The sequence below is a fragment of the Cloeon dipterum genome, chromosome 3 (genome assembly GCF_949628265.1).
Source record: "Cloeon dipterum chromosome 3, ieCloDipt1.1, whole genome shotgun sequence".
Taxonomy (NCBI): domain Eukaryota; kingdom Metazoa; phylum Arthropoda; class Insecta; order Ephemeroptera; family Baetidae; genus Cloeon; species Cloeon dipterum.
Window position 1 is genome coordinate 20,794,528 of NC_088788.1, and position 22,921 is coordinate 20,817,448.

The following is a 22,921-nucleotide window of genomic DNA, read 5'->3' on the forward strand; positions in this document are numbered from 1 at the left end:
CTGCCGCTATTCTGGTTGGAAGTATGTGAGGGTTGTTTTCTATGTTGAAACTCATTTACATAAAGCGTTTTTATTTCAGTTTATTACAATACCCGATTTAAAATAAAAAAAATGCCCGTAGTTTTTAGAGTTATAACGTGTAAAACGCAACCAATCACTGACTCATACAATATTAAAAAATACACCGTAATTAATTACTTCCAGACACGAATCGGAAGAAAGGTTTCGTGTCACGCATTAAATTCCTAGAAAGTTCCTTTGTAGAATATCACAATTATTCTCTTAATTTATTATCAAAGCATTTCTCCTGGAATAAAATGGATTGGCCGACACGTATAGAAACGATTTTACAGCCCAGTGTCGGAGAGAAAAGTGAAACATCTCGAGGCGAAAATCTCAGTCAGTCGGATGACCTGGCGCGCGAGATGTTGGTTCTTTTATTTCCCCTTTAGTGGTTACGCCGGGGGCACGGCAATCGTTTTGTACAAGGAGAGTAATGGAGCGCTCGGTTCGGCTGGAGTACTATTTCATTCGTGGCGGGAATTATACACATTGTGAGCACCAAGTACTCGCGTACACACAATAACGATTACGCTCGCCGCCGCTGCCGCGCGAACAAGGAGTGAAAATAAGCAGGCTCGTGCTGGAAGCACCAATGGGGAAATAATTCTTGCGGCCAATTGAGGATGCCAAAATGATGGTGATTCCGAATCTGTCTCCGCCAGAGCTGTTATTATGATGAAAACGAGATGAGCTGGAATTCCATCTCCATTATCCGCTCTCGGGGCCATTGTTCGGGGGGATGCGCCGCACAGACAAATCGCTCTCGGTGTCTGCTCTTACGCCTCTTGAGCGGCGTACTTTGTTTGTCTCTCTCGCGATTGTGTCTGTCTGCCAATTTTCTCTAATTCTTCCTATCCGGTCTGAGGGCGGCACAAATTCATTTCTTCAGCGCCGTCTATTTTATTCAGAGCGACCAAAATAAAAACAAGTATTTTATTCTTCACTTCGACGAGTTGTAACAGCTCTGTGCGAAAAATAAGGTTTTACAGAAAAACAAGACGAAATTGGCTATCGCGTTGCGCAGTATGTCGCTGGAGCCCGATTCGAATCTAAAAACAGCCTACGCGAACGGCGTTTCTTTGATTCCAGCAGACCTAACAAGAAACAGCATTTTAACAAGAGAATTCAATCGCACCACAAAGTGATCTACACAAACGCCATAAACGCACAAAGCACTCTGCATTGTTTGCAAAAATTTACATCCCGCAAAACCACGTGCGCACATTTTTGCGAAGACAAACAACTGCTAACGTCTGCGCACTTAAAGAGTTGAGTTTTAAATAATACGTGTGTCTGTGTAGGAGACACGCAATTTCCTGTCGGAGTAATTCGGGTAATGGCAGAAAACTAGGCTCGGTTCAGGGCGCGCAACAAGTGTTTTTCCAGCGTCTGCAAAGAGCCGTGTGGCGCTAATTGAATATTTCAATAACCCGCTCCGGCCAAACGCTCATTACGTTCTCAGCATGAAGAAGTTATCCAGCGAGAACATTTTATTATGTAAATCTTACCGCGTAATGAGCACTTCAAGATGTTTTATCGCCAGAGCACTTTGCATCAAATTTAAAATTGCCGGAGCTTGCATAAACCAGTTAATATGTTCACTTCTTCCCATTCATTCGGAGCAAAAATAAAAGGTAAAAAACAATGCTAGAGCGGATGCTTCATTAGGCATGAACAAAAACGCTCTCGTCAGATGGCGAACACAATGTGTTGTTTTTTTTTCTTGAGTGCTTTCCAACATTCGTCTGGCAGGCTGATACATGTGGTGCGATTTAAAAACAAATAAAAGGCAGCAGCTTCATGAATTCGTAAATCACGCTCGTGTTATGCTCGACATGGAGTGCTGCAATAATAATAATTGCCCAAAGAAAGAGAAAACTGCTGCATGCAGGTCATTTATTATGCCGCGAGGGGGGAACCCGCGAATCCCGCGTTGAGTCTTGAGTTTCTGCGCCGCGTGCGTATATGCAAACGAGCCAATGGACCTGCGAAGAGCAGACCTTAAATGTGGACCACACGCAGAAGTTAATTCTTTATTATGCATGATGTGCCTAAGCCGGTCAGTAAGAGTGCTCTCTGCTGAGTATAAAGGATTGTTTCATTGCTTGCTGTTTGTGTAACAATAAATTTGGCCACACCATGCAGCTGCGGATTAAATCAGTTTTGATTGTAGCTCCGTTGGTTACAGCTTGGAATAAACGAGCATTTTTACGAACTTAAACCTCGGCTTATTTCTAAATCTCGCGGAATAGTTAAATTAGGGAAAGTTTCCTAGTCCGTAAATTCAGAAGACCGAATGCAGAAAGGTTCACACTTTATTACACCGAAATCATAAGGTCGAAGAAATAATGCTCACCTCTGTGGAAGACTGAAATTTTTTCACAAGGCCGGACAATGATATTTTTTCATAAGAACGAAAACTCAATTTATGCAGTCAAAGAGTATTACTTTTATTTACTAAAATACCTAAAATATAATTTTTTTCAGGGCATCAGTGTACCGATTCATTCTAAGCAGAGTTTATGTCTTCATGCACTTACATTTTCTGGGAGTTTTAGAACTCTTCGGCCTTTTTCTTGTCACGCGGCCAATACAATAATGTTGGAAACGGAGTACAAGAATGACTCCAGGCCAATTTCACCACTGTCCAACTTTTCAATTTACTCTCGTATTAGTTTCTGCCTCTTGTCCTGCCATAGTTTTTTAACTCATTTAAACCCTCTCTAGAAATGTTGAGGTTTCAAATGCTCACAGTCTTCTTGCACTCTTGATATAGTTATCTCTAAAAAGTTTGTATAGAGTCAAAAACCTTTGATTTTTCTTCGGAGTACCTGATCAACACTAATTGTTATTAATAAAACTCCAATTTAAAATATGAGCTATACACCATCCATTGGTTCATTAGACCTTGTGCATGATTTATCGGACTTCTGCTTTCGGTGTACAAAACTTGTCGAACCGTTTTTGTGTAACTTCGGCCTTCTGAACGCAACCCTTAAATTAGGGAAGCCAGAAAGTTTCGAGTCGTTGCCATTACTGGGGAAAAAAGAAAAAGACTGAATTTGGAATGTCACAAGATTAAGAGAAAATATAGTGGCTCTTTAAAAATTCAAGTACTTATTACTCAGTATGGTATCGTAAGTAATCTCGAGGCAAATCCCAAGGTTATTATTTCTTATATGTCATTCCATATATTTAAGTTATTAAATGTTGAGGCTTTCAATAGTAGAACTAAAACGCTTGTCTAGATAAGGCGATCTGTTAGTGCAAAAGGAAAAGTGAATATTTCTCAAGCGAAACCATCGGAGCCACTGGAGATTTGCGAATTATTCACGGCTGTCAAAGAAAAAAGCTACTACCTGAACGGAGGAGCGATCGGAATCTCGAATTTACGACACATAGCTTGGCGAAAATCGAGAATAAAATAGGCAAAACCCACACGGCCCTTCTAAACGCAAATTTATAAAAACGGCAACAATTGAGACATCTTTGCCACACAATCCTTTCGCTCGATAATTAAGATGCTGGAAACCTCTCTGCTCGGCTCGGCCGTGAAAATCTATAATATAATCTCGTTTGATTCGAAAAAAGGTGTCTCTCGCTGCGCATTTTACGACACAGGTCCTTGACAGGTGCGGAATCTAGCTCTGTCCTCACTAATTATAGTCTTCGCACTAATTACCCGCCGGTCTTCTTTTCTTCAAATCCAAAAGGCGGCGAACTCACGTTTGAGTATTTGACACGTACGTGATTAACATTAACAAGTTGCCCCGCAGAACCACGATGAAAAATGTTTGAAAAGAAAATAAAAAATGATGCAGCCCGCGGCTCTTCACGATTCGTCTCGCGGCGACATTTTCGGCCGCGTGAGGATAAAAAATATCAAAATTGATCAAGAAGACAAGGATTATCCTCGCAGCAGTGAAAGGATCACATATCGTGTGCGCACACACTGCGGTTAACAGGTGGCACCGTAAATAAGTACTATCAAGGAATGCTGCAGCTCGCGTGTGTACTTCTTCTGTATGTACAAAATTGTAGATGTCCCGTCGCGTCTAACCCATCAGTTTCACTGCTTTTTGTTTACTTATAAAAATAAAGCCGATTTATTCAGCAGGTCTCAGAGACTAAAGTCTGTGGTTATAATCCCTTTTTTCCACCAGATTTGGAAGGAAATATGATATTGCGGGCCATGAAATAGAATCCTAAGATTTTTTGTGTATCAAATTTTTAATCTTAATTATGCTCCTGAAAGGAGCAGTATATAACAGTGTTATAACAAAAGACAATTGCTCCATTTCTGTTCAAATTAAGATAGTCTGCATAATACATCTGGACGAATTACAATTTAGATTGAAATGAACGGCCTGCGGTAATTTGGGCGTCGGCGCGCCTCTTTGAGCGGGCAGATTTATTTTATCCTGCGCGAATAGAGGACGGCCTTTAAACTGATCGCACTTTCATACAAGAGAAGCGTAATTTGGTTTAATTTTTACTAAACGGACATGATGAAAGGAGCCGATTGCCACTGATGATGATAGTTAATTTACGACGACGCCCAATATTTACGCCCCTAATATTTATTAATCCGTGTGCCCAAATTGATTTTGGCTTTTATTACCAATAAAACTGAATTGATATATATACTATACCGTGTGTTTGGAAAAGAATGCTCATATAAATTCAATCAATTTTATTTCGAATTCCGTCTAATCCTGACGAGTAAAACCCTAACCAAAGAAACTTGAAAGGTTTGTTGGTAAAATATTAGTGTATTACAAACAAAAAGCCGCAGCAACTTACCGTGAATTCCTGGCATTGGACCTCGGCGAGGTTGGGGTCGTCTAGGATCTTGATTTCCTGGATGGCGCCCTTTAACAAGAGCCACACGACTAGATTCCTCCACAGGGGCAGCATGGTTCAGGAGGACCTCATGACCGTCTTGGCAGAAGCGACTCCATCGGCCGACTGACTGACACTCGTTCGCTTGGGGAGGATTCTCTCCACGGGCCGGCCGCTCGCGGAGGAAGGGAGTAGACGAAGCAAGAAGTGGGACCTCGCGCGTATATGTCTGTCTGTATTAATTCCTCGGGAGCCGCGCGCGCTTGCATGTCTCAAATAATCAAACGGCTAGTGCCAAATTGTCCGTCTTTCGCGATAAATACACACACTCACACGTCTGTCTGACTCCTTTTTTTCCTCGCAATTTGTAATCGACGCGTGTCGCTATTTGAAATTTCGGACACGAGTTTCGGCCGCGTTTTCTCACGATCTGCAGCGAGAAGAGTGATAAATTTCAAGGTATCTCTCGTCTCGTGTTTGGTTTGTTCGCATCTCGTCATGTATTATGAATTACCCTGCAGAAAGATGTCTGCTGGCATTCGCGAGTATTTTTATTGCGCGCGCCCCAGACATAAAAATTAACTGCTCTATTAGGAAATGAACGGCTTTTGTTGATCGCTGATATGAAAAATATGGCTTGTGATTTATTGCCATTGTGGGATTGTTTCACTGCCAAGTGAGAGCACGTGAGAAACTCGCGACAGTGTAAATTTTATTGTATGCAAAGAGAATAATTGAAGTACGTGCACAATAACACATATAACTGTGAATAAAGTTTTTTACTAACAGATCAACAAGTTTATGTATACTTGCCTGCTAGAGACAATGTCCAGTTATATATTTTGGCTAAGTTGGGGCGAAAAAGAGCATAGCATTTTCTCGGCATATTGGATTGGATTTTTTTTTTGCAAATTATTACACTGAGGTTTCATAAAAACAGTTATTTTAAATGTGAATCAATTTTACGTGACTGCGCTGTGATACTTGATAACATACGTAAATTGAATTAAAATTGAGACAGTTGAGAACTTCAGGGATCCTTTAATTATATTCATACACGTTTGTACGTTGAGATCAATAAAAAATTGTTTTATTTATTTCCTTTGATTCACTTTTTGTTATTACTTTACACAATTTTCCTCGTCCAAGTTTAGATGCTTCGCCATCAAATAAGACTGCTTGAGCAATTAGACGCTATCTTGAGTCGCGTAATTACAGACGGAGCAAATAATTGAAGTCAATGCAATAATTTAGCCTCTAGTTGTGTAAGTACAGTCTGACCCAGACTGGAATGAAAAAGACGTCGCGTTTTTCAGCTGCGCGCAATTGTTGCCGCACGGGCTTCGCTATAGGGAAGGCGCGCAGAACGGAGCGATAAATAAAGGGAGGCACACATCACATTTGGAAGGATTTGTCGCGAAAATTGGAGCGACGCCGCTGCGGCAACTGAAACGCCGTTGTTTGGGAAGGGCAGCAATTAAAAAGCAGCCACCACTGTCTCCGGCAGCGCTCACCCCGCCTGTTCGCCCGCTCTCGCGATATTAAAGACTTTTTCTGTGTAATGAGTGGCACCCTCTTGCTCGGCAGACACAAGCAGCGAGTCGTCGATTTATTTATTGCTTTCCCTTCCAGCTCCATTCGCCCGTCTGTCTTTTGCTGCTCTCTGACTGACCCGCTTTTTATTTGCAAAATTGCCCAATTTTCTGCATGAATGCTCCAACTTCATGGACAGAAAAGCAATCAGTTTTTCACCAACTAAAGGAGAGGAGTATTTCAATACTTTTTTACTTTCATCTTGCTGTAGGCAAATGAAAAATTATCACAAAATATCACTATCGTTTAGTCATTTAAATAACTTCGCAATTTACAACTTCCTTCGTTTTGAATTATGAATGACGAATTGGGATTTAGCAGGCTACCGCATGGCTTATAAATTTGCTACTATTTATAAAATGTTTTCACATGTGGCTCGTCAGCACATCAATTTGTAAACAATTTTAATAGCCTCGATCTAGCATATGAAAGTCTCAGATTTGGAGGTAAAATTTAAACCGACAGACAACCTGTGACGCGGCAGAGCATTTTTTTAATTATTGCAAAAGATTCAACAAGTAAATTAAATAATATATTAAATTTACTTTACAAATTTCTGACAACTCATCCGCGTTTGAGCGCTTGAGAGTCGGGAGACTTTAAATTTGATAAAAAAAAACTGTTTCTAGTAGACTTTTTAGATTAATCTGCGTCATATACAATCTAACACCGCGCTTAATGTTCAAAGCACCTTCGCCATAATTTGAGATTCACGAAATGTTTTTTATTGTTAAATAGAGCATTATTTATTATCCGGAGAGTTATCAGCTTTAACCCAACAAAAACTTAAATTAGATCCCAAAATATGCGAACAATGTTAATTAGCTGTTTCTGATTATTTTCAAAAATTGTCCCAAAGCCAAATATAATTTTCTCAAACTTTTATTAACATTTTTTTAAAGCATATTGTTCAGATATCAAAAAATTTGTGTTAAATAAATATTATAAATTCTGTTAGGTGAGTTGAATTTTTAACGGCCACGATGGTTAAAAACTGTTGATTGAGTGTTTAACAGGCGGAATTAAAATAAAATATTTGGAGGAATTCCGTGCGTTTTAAAACAAATTACTATACATACTCTGGATAACGATTATGTTCAAATAAAATAGTATCAAAATGTTTTCCATCAGTCAATACATAATTTAAATTTGATGTATGCGGCTGTGAAGTTAAAATTTACTTAGATTAAGCAACTGTGGTACACTGTTTGGCTCTTTAGCAATAAATCGTCCAATCATTTTATATGTATATAAATCATGGGGATTATTACACAGTAAAATTCTATTTACAAAGCAGGCTGCAGCCGCTTTTAAATAATGTTTATCATCTGAATAACTTTTCCAGATTCGTTGGCTCAAAAAAGCAACAATAATGACAGAATAAGGGAAATTTTTTTTACTTGTACTAGTAAAACGAAACAATATTTTAAAATTTATTAATGAAAACGTAAAAATAACAAAAACACACAAAATCAATTTTTAAAAGGTCAGAAAAGAAAGTGATATTTTTCAAGATTATGCGTCCAGAAATTAGATGCATTAATTAAAATATTTAATGGTGAATGAGAGAGACTAACAACAAAATTGATAAAGTTTGGTATTATTTTTCAATTTCCTGGTCGTACAATCTTGGAAAAATATCTCATTCCATCTTTAGCTTTTATATTCTTCTTTTAAATTTAAAAAATTATGCTACGGTTCTAGCCTTTTACCATAAATTTCCCTGCGGAGAGTTGGAAATTTAACATCATTTTAATACATTAAATGAACTACATTAAAAATTCCTAAACAACAATTTTGAATTGTAAAAATTTCCACTGAGTCGCGTTATATTTGCAACATATATTATATAATTTATATACTACAATAACTGCTAAATTATATCATGAAAAGCTGTCAATCTGGATCGAGATTGCAATTGAAAGAGCTGGAGTGCGCGTGCACCAACCTTAATATCGCCGTTGGTGAGGTGGTTCGCCTTAGGGGGCTCGTGCGGCATGATCCACTGGGTGGCGGCGCCGGCCACGAGGAAAACCAGGCCCACGAGCAGGCCCATCAGACCCACGCAGAGAAGCATCTGGGTCCGCGTGTAGGTCTCGCCGGCCATCACTGCCTGCGAGGGGTCGCTCGCATTTTGAACTAGGCTCGAATCCAAAGGCCCCCGCCGCACAAGTGCCCCACTTACCCCTTCCCTGCTCTCCAGACTTGGAGGCGTCGCTCTGCTTCTTTTTCGAGCAAACAGCCACTTTAATTGATGTGGCTAATACTGCCACCGCTTTTCCAACCCCCATTTCGCATCTTTTCCTCCTCATGCCTCTGGCAAACAATACACAACGAGGCTTGCTGTGTGCGCGTGCTGCCACAGCTTCTACTGATTCGTTGAATAGGGAAGAAAAGGGTGGAAACGTCTTTTGTGCTGGAGAAACAGCCCCTGAGTACATTGAAGGTGGCGTATTTGGAGAAAATTTAAGACTTTGCAACGAAATCAACATACAAAAGAGTTCTGGGAATATTTTAATTAGCATCATGATCATTTGACTCTTTTTGCTAGAATCTTAGGATCATTAGAACTGTTTAAAACAAAGTCGGAAATTCAGAGGAATCGGAGATACAATTTAGCCACGTTTTGCTCTTGCCTCGACTTTTCTTCCGAGAACAAATTACGCTCTTTTGGTGTGGCGGTGCATGAATAGCACGTGTATGTAATTAAAGTCTGACTTTGTGTCAATAGTGTACCACAAGCATGGCGGTATCCTCGAGGAATAATTAGATAGCGTTCCGTTTTGCAACCGAACAGAGCATGTTATATTCGCGGAGAACTGGAAGCGCATTTTGCGGTCGCTGATGAGATAGAAGTGTAAATTTCAAAACCTCAAGTTTGATTGAGCATTTAATTGGAAAATACGTGACGAGTGTAATCCAATATTATAGAGAGAAATCTAAATTAATCTCTGAGTGCAATTGCCTATATTCTCAATTAAGGTACGAAGAACATGTCGAAATATAAATCAGAAATCAATACACTTGGCGAGCGCAACAAAAGGGGCAGAGCAACCGCGGCGGCGGCAGTAAAGCCAATCGGGTGATCAGATAAAAAGGCGGCGAAGTTATTGAGTAAAAAATGAGCACCGCGCGGACGGCGTATAAAAATAAATAAGCGATGATATCTCGAAAGGAGCCTGAATTTGACCTAGAGGGCAATCAAAGTTTCTCCTCGACGCTCGCGGACCGAAAATAATTCATTGCGCATTGTGCGTGCGTGTGTGTTTGTTTTTCTTCTTATTCACAATCAGAGGTGCGCGCATTTATTTGGACAAGAGAGCTGACGGGAGAGTGCAATAAGTCAGCGGGACGCAAATAGAAAAGAGGGTGTAGTGCTGCTGGAGATCGGACATGTGGTCTGTTGTTTAATGGCTTGCGTGCTTTTAGCTTTTTGAGCGTTAATGCCCTGTTATCACCGGGGCCTGCAACGAAATTTCCGGAACCTGATGCACTCTATTGTGCGCATCTTGAGATTCTCTTTTTTAAAACGCTTCCTGGAGGGGTCAGGGGGATGGTCAGTCGGCATCGGGAGGATGGAGTCGTTTCGTGTTTTGACAAAATTCTTCCGCTTAAAAAAAGAACTCGCAGTCATGAGGCCATCTGTATACGCGGTAAATTCAGATTTTGATTGCGTATGACCCCATAAACGACACTGCAGTCGTCTTTGAAGTAAAGTGGAACACTCACGTCATATGCTCCTTTGACTATCGCCCCAGCCTGCCCGATGTACAGGGTTGACGCAGAGTCGAAGACTAGTTCTTTAGGTTTCCGCAGATTTGTCTTTGTCCCGTGTTCCTTGCAGTTGTAAAACAACGTGACGTCGTTGCCTCGCACACGGAGTGAAAATTTGGCCCATTTTTTGGCGAAGGATGGGACATCAAAGACGGCAAGTTGCTGTGAGCTAGGGGAAATGATATATTGGTAAAATCTAAATTTGCATTCTAAATTGCAATGCTTTATTAATATTGATTTTTTTTAAAAAAAAAATAAGCTTAGCTGCAGAATTTTTTTTTGCTTCAATATCTTTAATTAAGACTACTAAAACGGTCTTACCTAAAGTGAAGGGTTACATCTGTGTAGTAGAGAGCAATGTTCATGACGTCCTCCGAGGCCCCTGCTGAGATCCGCACGCCTAGCTGAACAACAGTGTCAAGGGGGTTGACAACGGCGAAAAGAAATCCGCCTTCTCTGCTGGCCGGTTTGGCAGCCATGCGGATGGTGAAGTCTGGAGGCATTCTCTCAGGTAGCACCACTCGGTAAGGTGACTTGATGTTGGAGCCAGGCCGCATGCCGTGTGTTGGAAAGCCATCAAAGCCCTGATCAAAGAACTGCGTCTTTGTGTCCACCAAAGGAATTTGAATAGTCTGCATTAACTCGTATTCCTTTGGGATGAAGCATGATACTGCAACAAGCAAATAAAATCCCTTGGTTAAGAAATTTGAAAAATTGTTTATAAGAAAAATAATCAACAGATTTGGAAACAAATATTTCTCAGTGCGAATAGGCAATAATTGGAGAGGATCTTTTAAAATTGATTTTTTATGATATGACCTATTTTAGAATGCCAAAAATCAAATTATGAATTGATCAATGTATTGTGTTAGGCTATAGCTGATTTTTACAGTGGTAAAATAGCATTGGTTATGTTTGCCATTTGCACGCCCTCTCCGTTCTAAAATTCAAAGATCCGAGTGGAGAACGGACTTAGGAGAAACTCTGCGAGATGGCACCAGCCGACTGGACCGCGAGAGAGCTGCTATAGAGAGGGAAATGGGAAATGGCGCAAGACGTTCTGCAGAATAATAGGGTTGTCTCTAACACAAACTCATTATAGCAAAATAAAAAATTAAAAAAAAAACCGACAAAATCGTTCCTTAATCATATCACCACAATAAAAAGCTAAAATGATAAGTTTAAAGTATTTTTTGCAAAGTAGAAACCTTTAGTTGAGAGAATGTTTATTTCTTGCAAATTCTCAGCTGTTAAAATAAAATAACCAAACGAATTATAGTGGTCGAAAGGATTGTGGACTATTTCTTGATGAACCAGTTGGCAAGAACAAGATTGTTGAAAGTAGCCTCGCAGTTAAACAAGAGACATAGTTTATTGCCGTCTTAAAAATAGATCTCGTGCACTATTTTCCGAAATGTCAAACTATCAATTTTACGTTTTAAGTTTCCAAATAAAAGATCACACAGATGTGGTTAGAGAAAATGAAAACAAGAAGGTGTGTCTAATATTACGTTGGAACAAAAGTCAGCTGTAAAACACACCGCGAGCACCTGTTCCATTGTCCTTTTGGTGCCAAGAGAGAGATAAAAAGAATTCTTGCAGAAAAGCGAAGAATTGATCGGCTAATTACGCTTGAGTGCGCGTCGTGTCGAACAAGATTTTTTGTACAAAACACTCATGAATTTGCATATAATCGGAGACATCTCAAAGACATTCCTGTCGTTTTCCACTGCTTTAGCCGGTTCGGCATGAATACAAAAGGCCGAGCTTATTTTTATAAAAAGCCTCACCTTTACGCCGCAAACACGCCTTCTCGCTTTTATGTTTTCACTTAGAACTCTCCACCAGCGGGCGGTATGCAGATTAACTCTGTGTCGGTGATTTAATTCATTACAATATAAAAAATGTTATTCATTAGCTTCGGGGAATCTCGCGCGCATAGCACAACGCTAAGAGTTCTTACGCGAGTGTTATTTGACTCGAGGACGAGAGAGAGAGAGAGAGAGAGAGAGAGAGAGAGAGAGAGAGAGAGAGAGAGACCAGACCAGACCATTAGTGTGGCGTACATAATTGTATGATATGATTATTATGTATATTAAATCTCACACTCCTTAATAGAAAATTAATCTATCCTTGAAGTAGTCAATTTGAAATATTTCCAGAACACAAAAATGTTAAATAGATAATAAGTGTGTTTGGAGCAGTTTAGGACAATTTTTGGCAATTAGTTATTGGAAGGATGCTATACTACATTTTTTTTTAAATTCAAATGTTGGAGAAACAAACAGTTGCGTCACTTGCACACACTGCGAGCATTTGCAATAGTATCATCTGATTATGACCGCTATGATGTAAAGGGGCAAGTGCGGGCTAGATGCCTGCATAAAAGTCAATTAGCAATTAGAGTTGATTTCAGTTACTCGTATTTTTTCTCCTCTTGCACTTTCAGCTTTTCCTTTGTCTCTTTCGAAACCTACCACTAATAGTTTCCCTTACAACCCAAGTCTGCACTTTTCGACAACCCTATTTTGTCAAAGATTATTATGTACATCATTTAAGTCAATCAACTTGCTGGCAAAATAAATTTCCTCAACCCGAACATAGAAAATATTGAGGATGTTTTTTTAGTTTTCAATAAATTTTTTTAAACCTAATTGGAGAGAGCCTTTATTAGTGTCAAAAAGTGCACAAAGTCTAAAAAGACAACTTGGTCTGACACACAAAAACTTAATTGATATGGAACGAGTAAATTTTACAAAGAGTTAGTTCTTCACTGCTTCTTTAGATTGTTTACTCTTTGGCATTTAATCTACCAGCGATTTGCATCTTATTGGCACCAAATCCGCTGACTCAGTGGCTCAATTTTCGGCTGAAAAGTGCAAACAGACGCAGCTCCAAGGAAGGAAGCAAATCTCGTCTCCCACGCCGGCAGCACGCGCGTTTGGCAAATTATCAAGAATCGACACCGCAATTCATTGCATCCTCTCGACGCTGTCGTCGTCTACGAGGAGAAAATGAAAAGAAAGGCTGCCCTGGCTGAGCGCAATAATAATAACTCTGTGAAACCAGTTTAAGCGCGCGGCGGCAGGAAAATAAAATGCAGCGTCGTCTGCGCATGGCGCAAAATAAATGAACCCTCCAGTGGCCAGCGTGCAGTGCGCAGATTTATAGGCGGAGAGCTGCAAGCGTAATAAATTATCCTGGCGCGCGCGAACCTACCTCGCCTGAAAAGAGAGAAGAAATCCTGGGCTCAAAATCGAGACCTTTCATCACTCGCTCGCGCTCTTGATACACTCGTTGCGAAATATTCGCGGGCCAGACAAAGCGACCAGGAAGACAATGAGGACGAGCGGTGGAGACAAACAGACCTGCCACCGCGCGCTGCACTCCCTGAGGACGCGAATAATGATGAGAACGTGAGCCTCGTGGGTAGCGCAGCGTCGGTCGTCTTTGTGAGCCCCTGATATGTACATAAATGCGGTGTACTTCTTCACCTTTCTCTCTATAAGCGAATTCATCAGCGGACGTCGCCAGATGCGATTCTCTCGGTCGTAATGAGAAACGCCGACGACAAACGAAAATGAAGAGGAAAGGATCAATTTGAAGCCTTCAAAATGAAGCTCAAAGGAAAAATGAGAAAATACACTTGAGAGGTCGCACAACGACGACGTTTATAAGGGAGACAAAAAACGGGAAACTGCTTTGTGTCCTGAAATGAATCCACGGCTCCCATTTAATGAGATTTAGTAAAAAAGCATTTTCTCAGAAAGAGAGGGTCTCTGTAACATACAATTTAAAATGAAACACTCTCAAGCTTTAGATATAAAATGTATGAAGCGAATTTTAAAGTTTGGAACTTTCATTATTCAGCGATAGCAGCAAGTATTTAGCCGTTTTCCTACGTAGCAAAGAGATTTTTTATATCTCACAACAACAAAAAGATAACATAAAATGCAACATTTTTATCACATAAGAGCAATTTTGGCTGCCATTTTTCATTTGCAGATCTGAAAAGCATACAAATATCAAGATTTATTTGTGTCAATATTTCGAAAAATAAAATCTAAATCTAAACAAATATTTAATTTTTTAATGCTTGTAATCATACACAAATTATATGCCAAAGATTTAAAAGATAAAATGCTTTAACATGTGAGCTTTATGTCACCATTAGTATTTACTTCCATGCTTGAGACAGTGGATTTATTTTTGTTACAGTTGAGACATAAGCAAAGTTGATTTGTTAAAATGATTTTTTAAATACAGCCCTATATCGCTTTCGAGTGATGAAGGTTTTACAAGATAAATAATGAAAACCACATGACATACTTTTTTGTTAGCAAAAAAGGCTCTTTCCCAATTTGGTTGATCTTAGAAAGTGGCTTCGAAAAACTCAGTCAATTTTAAGACTGATTAGCCTCTTAGAGCGGAAATCGTCATAACATTATTTTTGCGATTTTTTCCAAGGTAAAACGAGAGCTCTAATAAAACACGAAAGTGCAGTGTCAAGCCAGACTAGAGGACACCGAACTCTCTGATTGTCCAGTCAAACAAACGGTTCTAGTTCAGAAAGCTAATATTGCAATTTGTTTATCTGCTCTTGAGCTGGACGGTGTCCAACAAGAAGCGATTACAGGATAGGCTCCACTGCGAAAAGAGCATTGGCGGCGATTTGCGAGGGAGCCAGAAGTGAAAGATGAAAGAGGCGTAACTATATAAACGAATGTTTTGCTAGGGCGCGTGTACTTTAGGGAAAGAACAAGGATTGCGGCGAGTATGTGCACTTGCACGTGGTGTGTGTGCTGGCAAAATAAACCGCGGCGGGGGATCAATAAGGACGGAGCCGGCAGGACGGCCTCGGTGCTCCGGCCCCGCAGCGTCGGCGACATAACAATTCGTGCATAGATACGCGTGCGAGATAAAAGTGCGCACCTTTGCACAACCCTTTTATGCAAATCGGCTGGCAGGACCGAAAAGCGGCGGCCAATTAGAAGTGCAAATAAAAGTCGAGCGACGCCCGGGGAAATCATTTATGAGAGCTTAATTACACGGCTGGATTTATCTTTGCTAGTTGTCTGTCTGTCCGCCAGCCCGGCCGGCCGGCCGCCTGCTCGACTGTGATGTTTGGACGTGCGGCGGAGTAGGGAAAAAGTTTCGCCTGCTCTGCTCATCCCGCTGCCGCGCTCGAATTCAAGCAGATTAGTTTTCATGGGAGGCAGAACTCCTCAAAGCACCTGTGTGGATAATTTGCTAATTACCAGCTGCCGCGCGCGAGAACCAACTACGTACACCGCATGCACACTCACGCCTATTGATCATATTAAAAAGCGCTCTCAGCTTAATTTTTGCTGCCAGCAAAGTAAACGCAAACTTCTGATTAGCAATAGCGAGAAACGTGAGTCACCCTGGGGAATAAAACTCCGCTTTTCCATTTTTTGATTAATCTCCTGGCTTGTTAAAACGGGCACCTGTTACGGGAGAAAACTGAAAGCACTCGCGCTTGGCATAACTTGAAACATGAGGACTACATTTTAAGTGAATAATATAATAGCATAAAGGTGGAAGCAGAAAGATGTGAGAGGGCAATAACAGGAAAAATTTAAAGCTTCCGCTGCAGAGAACTTAAAAAATTTGATCGCTCTGCTTGGTCCTTTTTGAGTGTGTATAGTGATAAAATTTAAATATCTCAAACAGTTTTTCTTTCTACTCAAGAACTCCTCTATCCACAACTTGGACAGGAAAATGTTCCACAAAGTTATGAAATAAACCGGAAATATAAATTGAACTTCAAAATGAGCACCTAAGTGTAAAGTTTGCTTGCAATCAAATGGATCTATCCTAATTGCGTTTTTAAATTATTTCAACTGATTTTCTCTGATTTTTTTTAATTGATTATTTTGTTGTAGGATAGTATTTAAACTAGCCGTGATATTTCCTTGTATCAGAGTTGGATACCTGATTCTTTTTTATGTATTATCTTAATAAAAATCATTGTATTCTGGAATATTCATATGGAATTTGCAATATTATCAGGTTTTCAAATGGTTAATCTTCCTACTTAATGCAGCGATTTGCTACCAGTTTTGTGAAGAGCAAAACAAAAGCCGCATCTGCGAGCTAAGCATTCAACGGCGTCATCATCACTCATCGCATACGGAGCCAGATTTTCGGCACGATGGTGTAGCAGCGGCAGCATCAATCCATCAGCGCTTTTCGGGTAATATCCGCCGGAATCTGCGGAACCAGCCAGCAGACGCACACAGGATCTTGGAGGAAAGGGCTCCTCCACGAAATGCGAGATGCACGCGCGCCGGCAATTTGTCTTTTGAAACTCAATTAATGCGCGAAACGAGAGCAAAGGCCGCGCATCTCGAGCATGCCAGCGCAATCCGGCCGCGCGTGAAAAATGATGCTGGCGTCGAGCATAATTTCATAAATTTCTTTTGAGAATACTTATGCTGCTGCGGAATCCGCGGGCTGAAAGGGTTGCTCTCTTATTCATTTGGTTACAGGTTTCTCTTCGCATGAATTCACCAGCCACAGCAAGTGCCATTATGCACGCTTGCTTACACAGCGGGGAGAGCGCGTGTGTTGATTTAAAAGTTAGATGCCTATAGTGCTTTGTTTTACTAAAATGCATCGAGCAGCTAAGGTTGAAAAAGAGTGAGATGCTGTGTCTATGTTCGTAAGTCATTTTTTAAATTTGGCACGACGAAAGAGAAAATTGTTCAGACATTTTTTCAATCTTGCTCCTGATTTTACTTCGCGTGTACAAAAAAAATAGAATGATGAAGTTAAAAGATCGTGTTTTGTTATGATCAGTCTATAGTATTCTTTAATTCCATTTTCAAAGTAAGGGTGGTGCATGGACACAATACTCGCTCCAGAGACAATTATTTTGTGCCCTCCCAGGTGTCAGCGGCGGCTTCTCGAAATCCAAAGATTTACATGTTAAATTTGTATAATAAACTTCCAGCGCAGATTCGGAGTGTGCCGCAGTTAGACGAATTCGAGAAGCAGTTAAAGATTTTTGTTTATGCTAACAAATTTTACACCTGTGATGAATATCTTGATTTCAGAGCACCAATGTAGCAAAACACACTGAGGTGGCTGCATTTCATTTCAACATAAAATATAATCATGATCTCAACTGCACATAATGTACCTTTTTTCTGCATAACCTGTGTATTTTTTTAGTCAGTTTGAATCATAATGCCTCACGCAAAACACATTTTCTTCTTGCATGATTCCAAGTAAAGAAACCAGCGTGACCCAATCCAACAAGCCTTCAAGCAAATTATGAATTGAATCATTCACCATGTAGCACTTCAATTACACGTACTAATTGAATTGCTTCGCAGAAATTTCATGGCGAGTGCCACATTGAGCGCGTGGAGAGTGGCTGTCTTTAATTAATTAAAATGGCGGCGTGATTAATGAATAAACTACTCCAACAGAGCCTCAACTAAAAGAACAAACATGCAAAGCGCACACAGCCCCCGCAGTGTTATTCTTCGGGGTCGGCGGCGGCCATCCCCGTGTTCGGGAGGCGCGTGCACAGCGATAAAGACGTTGCTGCCGGAGCTTATCAGTGTTTGCCCGCAGTTGATTCGAGAAGAAATCTTCCTGCAGGCCACAAGGGACTCCATTGTGCCACGAATTTTTAATTACGTCGCAATCGTTGTCACGTGCGGGCATGTTTCCGACAGATAAGCGCAGCCCTCTCCTGCGGCGACAGAATTTATCCATTCGGCGCCAGGCCGAGGGCGTCGCTCGCCCTTTTCTAAGGTGTGGGTGTGTGCCTTGTTTGTTATAAATAAATTCAATTCGATCGCATCGGTAATGGCTCTTGCACCGTGCAGCAATGAATTACTGTTCCAAGGAGAAGTTGTTTTCCTCTTGGTCGCCGCTTTCTCCATGAAATCTAGTGGTGCCGTTAAGAGAGGTTTTGGAGTGGTATATGAATGAGGATAATGAATGCCTTTGTCTGCTTGATTTGCATCAGAAATCGATGATTACGGTTGGGTTTTTTTTATACGAAAAGTGAAACAAATTATGGTATATTCCAAAATCTAACTCGAATTTTCGTCTGTGCATAATTTAGTGGACCCGCTTATTAATTATGAAAATGTTGCCTCTTGTATGAAAGAAACCGATATAATGACATTTAGAATAATGATGTTTGAGGCCATCTTGTAACTGTAATAGTTACAGAATAGTAAGCAAACAAATTTGACAGTTCTAAACATTTTTAATAGAGACCGATCTAATTAAAATGTGACAATATTTAAATAGCGTCATGAAAAACAATCAGCAGAAACTATAATTAATTCCAAACGTATTTTCTGACTCGATAAAATATTTAAATAACTCTTTAATTTTCTCAACTCTAATAGGACACACTATTTTTAGGATTCAGCTAAAGCCAAAAATTGACCTAAGATTAGCGTTTTATTTTTTTTTTTGGAAAATCGGTTTCAGAGTTTGTTAGATCAAATGGTGAGCACTGTCTCCCTGCTGGAAATCATTTTTCATTTCAAAATAAATAGATTCTTCGTATTAAGGCACACACCAAATGGTAGATCTCGTATAGAGAGGAATCAATGTACCATGAAAACAAAAAAAAAATAGGCAAAATCTGAGTTTATCTTGTGTACAGTTTTTGGTCTTGATTTTATATTGTTGCTCGTTCCTGAATTCGATCATTCAAACGTTTCTATTAAACTATCGTGTCATGTGTCTTTCATCTTTAAAAACATTTTGTGCATATTTTATGCGCATGATTTAATATTCTGCGTTTTGACACTATTAAATATGTTATGTCAAGATTATCATGTCAACTTGAACCTATTCCATCTGACATTAGTGACATTAGCTCCAATTAAAACAGTAGCACCGTAGTGACATTTTTACACTGGCGAAATCAGCCAAACGTATGCTTTAATTAATTTGTTTGTCCGCAAACATATCAAAACCCCGATTTTATTGCAATTTACAGGTCATTAATTTCGTATTTCGCTGCTTTTATGGGGTTGCGAGGCTAGTTGCACACGCTGTTCAAAAATTTTACGATTTTGTTTTCAACGGCAGCAGCCCGCAATAAAGTTGGATTTAGCACAACACTCAACTGGACGTATAAATTGGTGACTGGAACGCGGCATCGATTAACTCTGGTTATTTATACTGGTCAAGGCCCGGTTGATTCCACAATGAACTACTCGGAAACGCGAAATTCGGATTCAGCCAAGTCCAAAACGCGCTTGTGCCGCAGCGAGTTGAAATTCGCACACACGCCAACATCAAATACGTTTAATATGCAATTCGCAGCAGAGGTTTTGATGATATGCTGGAGCTTTGACTCTCTCGATTAGCGGAAACTCGATTAAAGGACAGAGTTATGGGCCAAATTGTCCACTTTTATCCAAGGCCAGCAGACCCGCGAGAAACACACGTCGTGATACTCGCGCGGCGTGTATATAAACACATTAAGTTCGCTCGCTTTGAAAGCAGTCGCGTTGAGTGTTTTTCGCAGAGTGCTTTATGAAGTCCCTCGGCTCAGGAGCAGAGTCCATCAGCCAGCATTCATTCACACACACACAGCAGTCGGCTTGTGGTGCACACACATTACAAAAATACTACACATCCTCCCGGCGACGAGTGCTCTTTGGACGCATTTGTTTATGAAAAGGCTAAAAAGAGCGTGGAATACTCTCCATATTGCTATCCTAACCATGTGCTGGAAAAAATATATTCCCGACCGATGACAGCATCTTTTCTCTCTAATTTAATTCCCTATGCTACTGTGGGTTTAGTATTTTCTCAGCGACGGCAGCACAGGGAATAGGAGTGTTGACACTCGGTCGTAAATAGCTAGCAAATAATAAAACTGACGAATTCACTCTTTTGCCCGCACAGAGAGGAAAGAAAAAAATAACAAAGGATCGCCGGGGTGAGAAGAAAAAGCGGCAGAGACAGACGCAAAAATTTGCTGAATTAATGACGACGGAGAGATGACATAATTCTGCCAACACGCGCGGCTTGAGAGAAGAAAGGCCATTCAGGCACTTCATCCGATTATTTCTACCCACGTGGCACCGTGAAATTTCAGTTTTTAAAGGACAAACAACGAGCGAGCGGTATATTTGCATATTAAAACTTCTGCGTGAGCTCGGGAATTTATGTTGTGGAATGGTACTGGGAAAAAGGTGACCTTCAGGGTCATGGATATCTATCGGTAGGTGTAGAATGTAGATACATCCACGTAAATCAGATTCCAAGTAAAAATACATGTTTTGTTTTTAAACTAACATTGGATTCTTTTAATTTAATGCAAATTTATTAAAATTTGACCAACCCTTGAGTGAAACATTTAAAGTTTTTTCTTTAAAATGTATTTAAAAAAATGAACTGAACTTAAGAAATAAGCATATGAAATCGATGTGCGGGGTAGGGTTCACCTTTTAACCTTTGAATTTATGTAATTAATCTCTTTCCCATCTTCCAGACGCAAGCAGCCGATTTGGGCAAATAAAACCAGAGAAGGTTAGTTTGAACGCTCTTCTCAGATTTTAAACATTGACAAATGCTGTATCGACTTAATCATTGGGGACATCTGTGCACACGCCGGTCAAGTGGGTGGGAAAATAAAATCTCGTGTAAGTGGGAGCAAACATATTATTCAAACAAATTCTCTGGTGGAGGTGTTTCCTATCAGGCTAAAAACAAGGAGGAGGAATTTCCATAAGTGGCTGCGTATAAGCAGACACTGTAAAACGCACTCCTCCCCGACTCCAAATAAATAAAAGCTGTGTATGTTCTCTCACACCGACAGCTACATCAGGGTAATCCATTCGGCGCGGCAACATTTTCTTAATTAGAAAAATAAGACCCGCTTTGTCTGCTGCTGGTTATTTGACTGTCCTGAGCCTCTTACAATCAAGGCTGCTTTCGAGTCCAAAAACGAGCCCGCCTTTGACTAATTTGGTCCAAATTAATGGTGGCGTGAGTGAGATCCTGGCTGCTGCGGCAAGGGGCAGAGGCCCCCGGCGAAATTTCCCGTTTGGTCTAATGAAATTGTTACTAGCTCAGCACCTCGGTTGCCAAATAAATATTGCACACGCTAGCGAGAACTCACCAAGTGCCAAGACGACCCAGGTTCAGGCCGCCCTGATTAATATTGCTCCGCAAACGCTGAAAACGCGCTCCTGAAATAGCTCCTTAGATTAATACTGACGCAGATCCGTGTTGCACGTGGACAAAAAAGGTAAATGAGCCTCACCATTCAAAATTAAATTTTCTTATCAAATTTGTTGAGGAAAGTTAAATAAGATGTGAGTGATACATTTTAATTAGTTTTTATTTGTCAATTCATAATAGGGTTTGTGTACAAAGAAATGTGCAACACTAACAGATTGCGATGCTGCTTTCTATGAAAATCACATGACTCATTTTTTGGTATCGAGCGTTTATGCTTTATTCTTAAAATATTTTTTATTTATTAAAACCAATAAAATTCCATTGTAAAAAATGACGTTAATTTTCTCATTACTATAAAATTATGTCTTTCATTTTTTGGTTAGTTTAGAGTTTCCCCAGATTTTGACATTTTTGACGTGTCATGGAAGATAATAAAGAAAAATGACCTGGCTGCTTGGCATTAACTTAGAGCATGTCCTGCAGGGATTTCCAGACCAACGAACTTCTTCGCACCCGCCATACATGTTTGTGCCTTTAAAGGGAGTGCGTTATTGATCTGACGGCTACAAATTAGGCTTCAAAGTGAATTTGCCAAAGGAGACGCTGCGTGAATTTCAGAGCGTGTGCTTTTCGGGCTGCGCCCACTCTTCTTCTCTACCGTGCTCCAGCATGTGTTGTCGATAAACAACAAATCCTCCACGTCCCGGGACAGACGTTTCTCAAGAAAGAGAGGAGTGTCGTAAATTACTATGTTGCCTCGACGAAAAATTGAAATGCATGACTCATTAATTAACAACCGGGGGAAAAAACGAAAAAGATAGGCTAGATTATAAACATTAATGTCCCGATGCTTTCTAGTAAGTTTTGAGAGCATAATTAATTGAGAATCTGATGCATTTTTTTATCTCAAGTGGAAAGACATAGAGAATGCGTGGGCCAGACTGGATTTGCTTTTAGTGGTTTCTTCGCATGTAATACACACCACTATTACAAAGAAAAATGGTCTGAAACCCATATTTTCTAGCCGCGCCGCCGCCTCGTCTCCTTTTTGCAGTCGCGCGCGCAATCTTTTTAGTATTCATTCCATATCTAGCGAGCTCTTTATGCAAATCACAACAGCAGGATCAAAGTTTACTCTCCAGCATGCGGTGTGCTTCTCCTTTTTGCGCACCCTGGAGGCGCAAACAATAAATTTCGCGCAAAAATCCACCATGCTGGTAGCTCATCGTGACGAAATTGCTTTAGAAATCGTTTCTGGCGTGCTAAATCACGCATGTTAAGCAAAGAATCCGTCGGGGGAGACTTGACGATTCCGCGAGGAAGATTTATGGCACGAGGCAGGTCGATTAAATTATACAAAAATATAACTTATATCACCTAATCAGATTCTCTGGCCGCTCTCAAAATGAATTAGCTTTACTTGGAAAATCGTATCAGCCGTTATTGGAAAAAT

General features: G+C 40.3%; 1 protein-coding gene across 10 annotated transcripts in view; it reads right to left on the minus strand.

Moving 5' to 3' along the window:
• Mp (Multiplexin) overlaps positions 1-22,921 on the minus strand; it is a 46,121-nt gene that overhangs the window by 10,836 nt on the left and 12,364 nt on the right. For 8 of the 10 annotated variants that reach the window (XM_065485652.1, XM_065485651.1, XM_065485650.1 and 5 more), the window contains exons 3-5: positions 10,594-10,942; positions 10,228-10,441; positions 4,867-4,935 (exon numbers count right to left, since the gene is read on the minus strand). In XM_065485652.1, coding sequence (XP_065341724.1) covers positions 4,867-4,935; positions 10,228-10,441; positions 10,594-10,942 — 632 coding nt within the window. Of the gene's footprint in view, positions 1-4,866; positions 4,936-8,446; positions 10,097-10,227; positions 10,442-10,593; positions 10,943-22,921 lie in introns of those variants that run through there. The other 2 variants (XM_065485655.1, XM_065485654.1) reach the window with 2 other exon arrangements.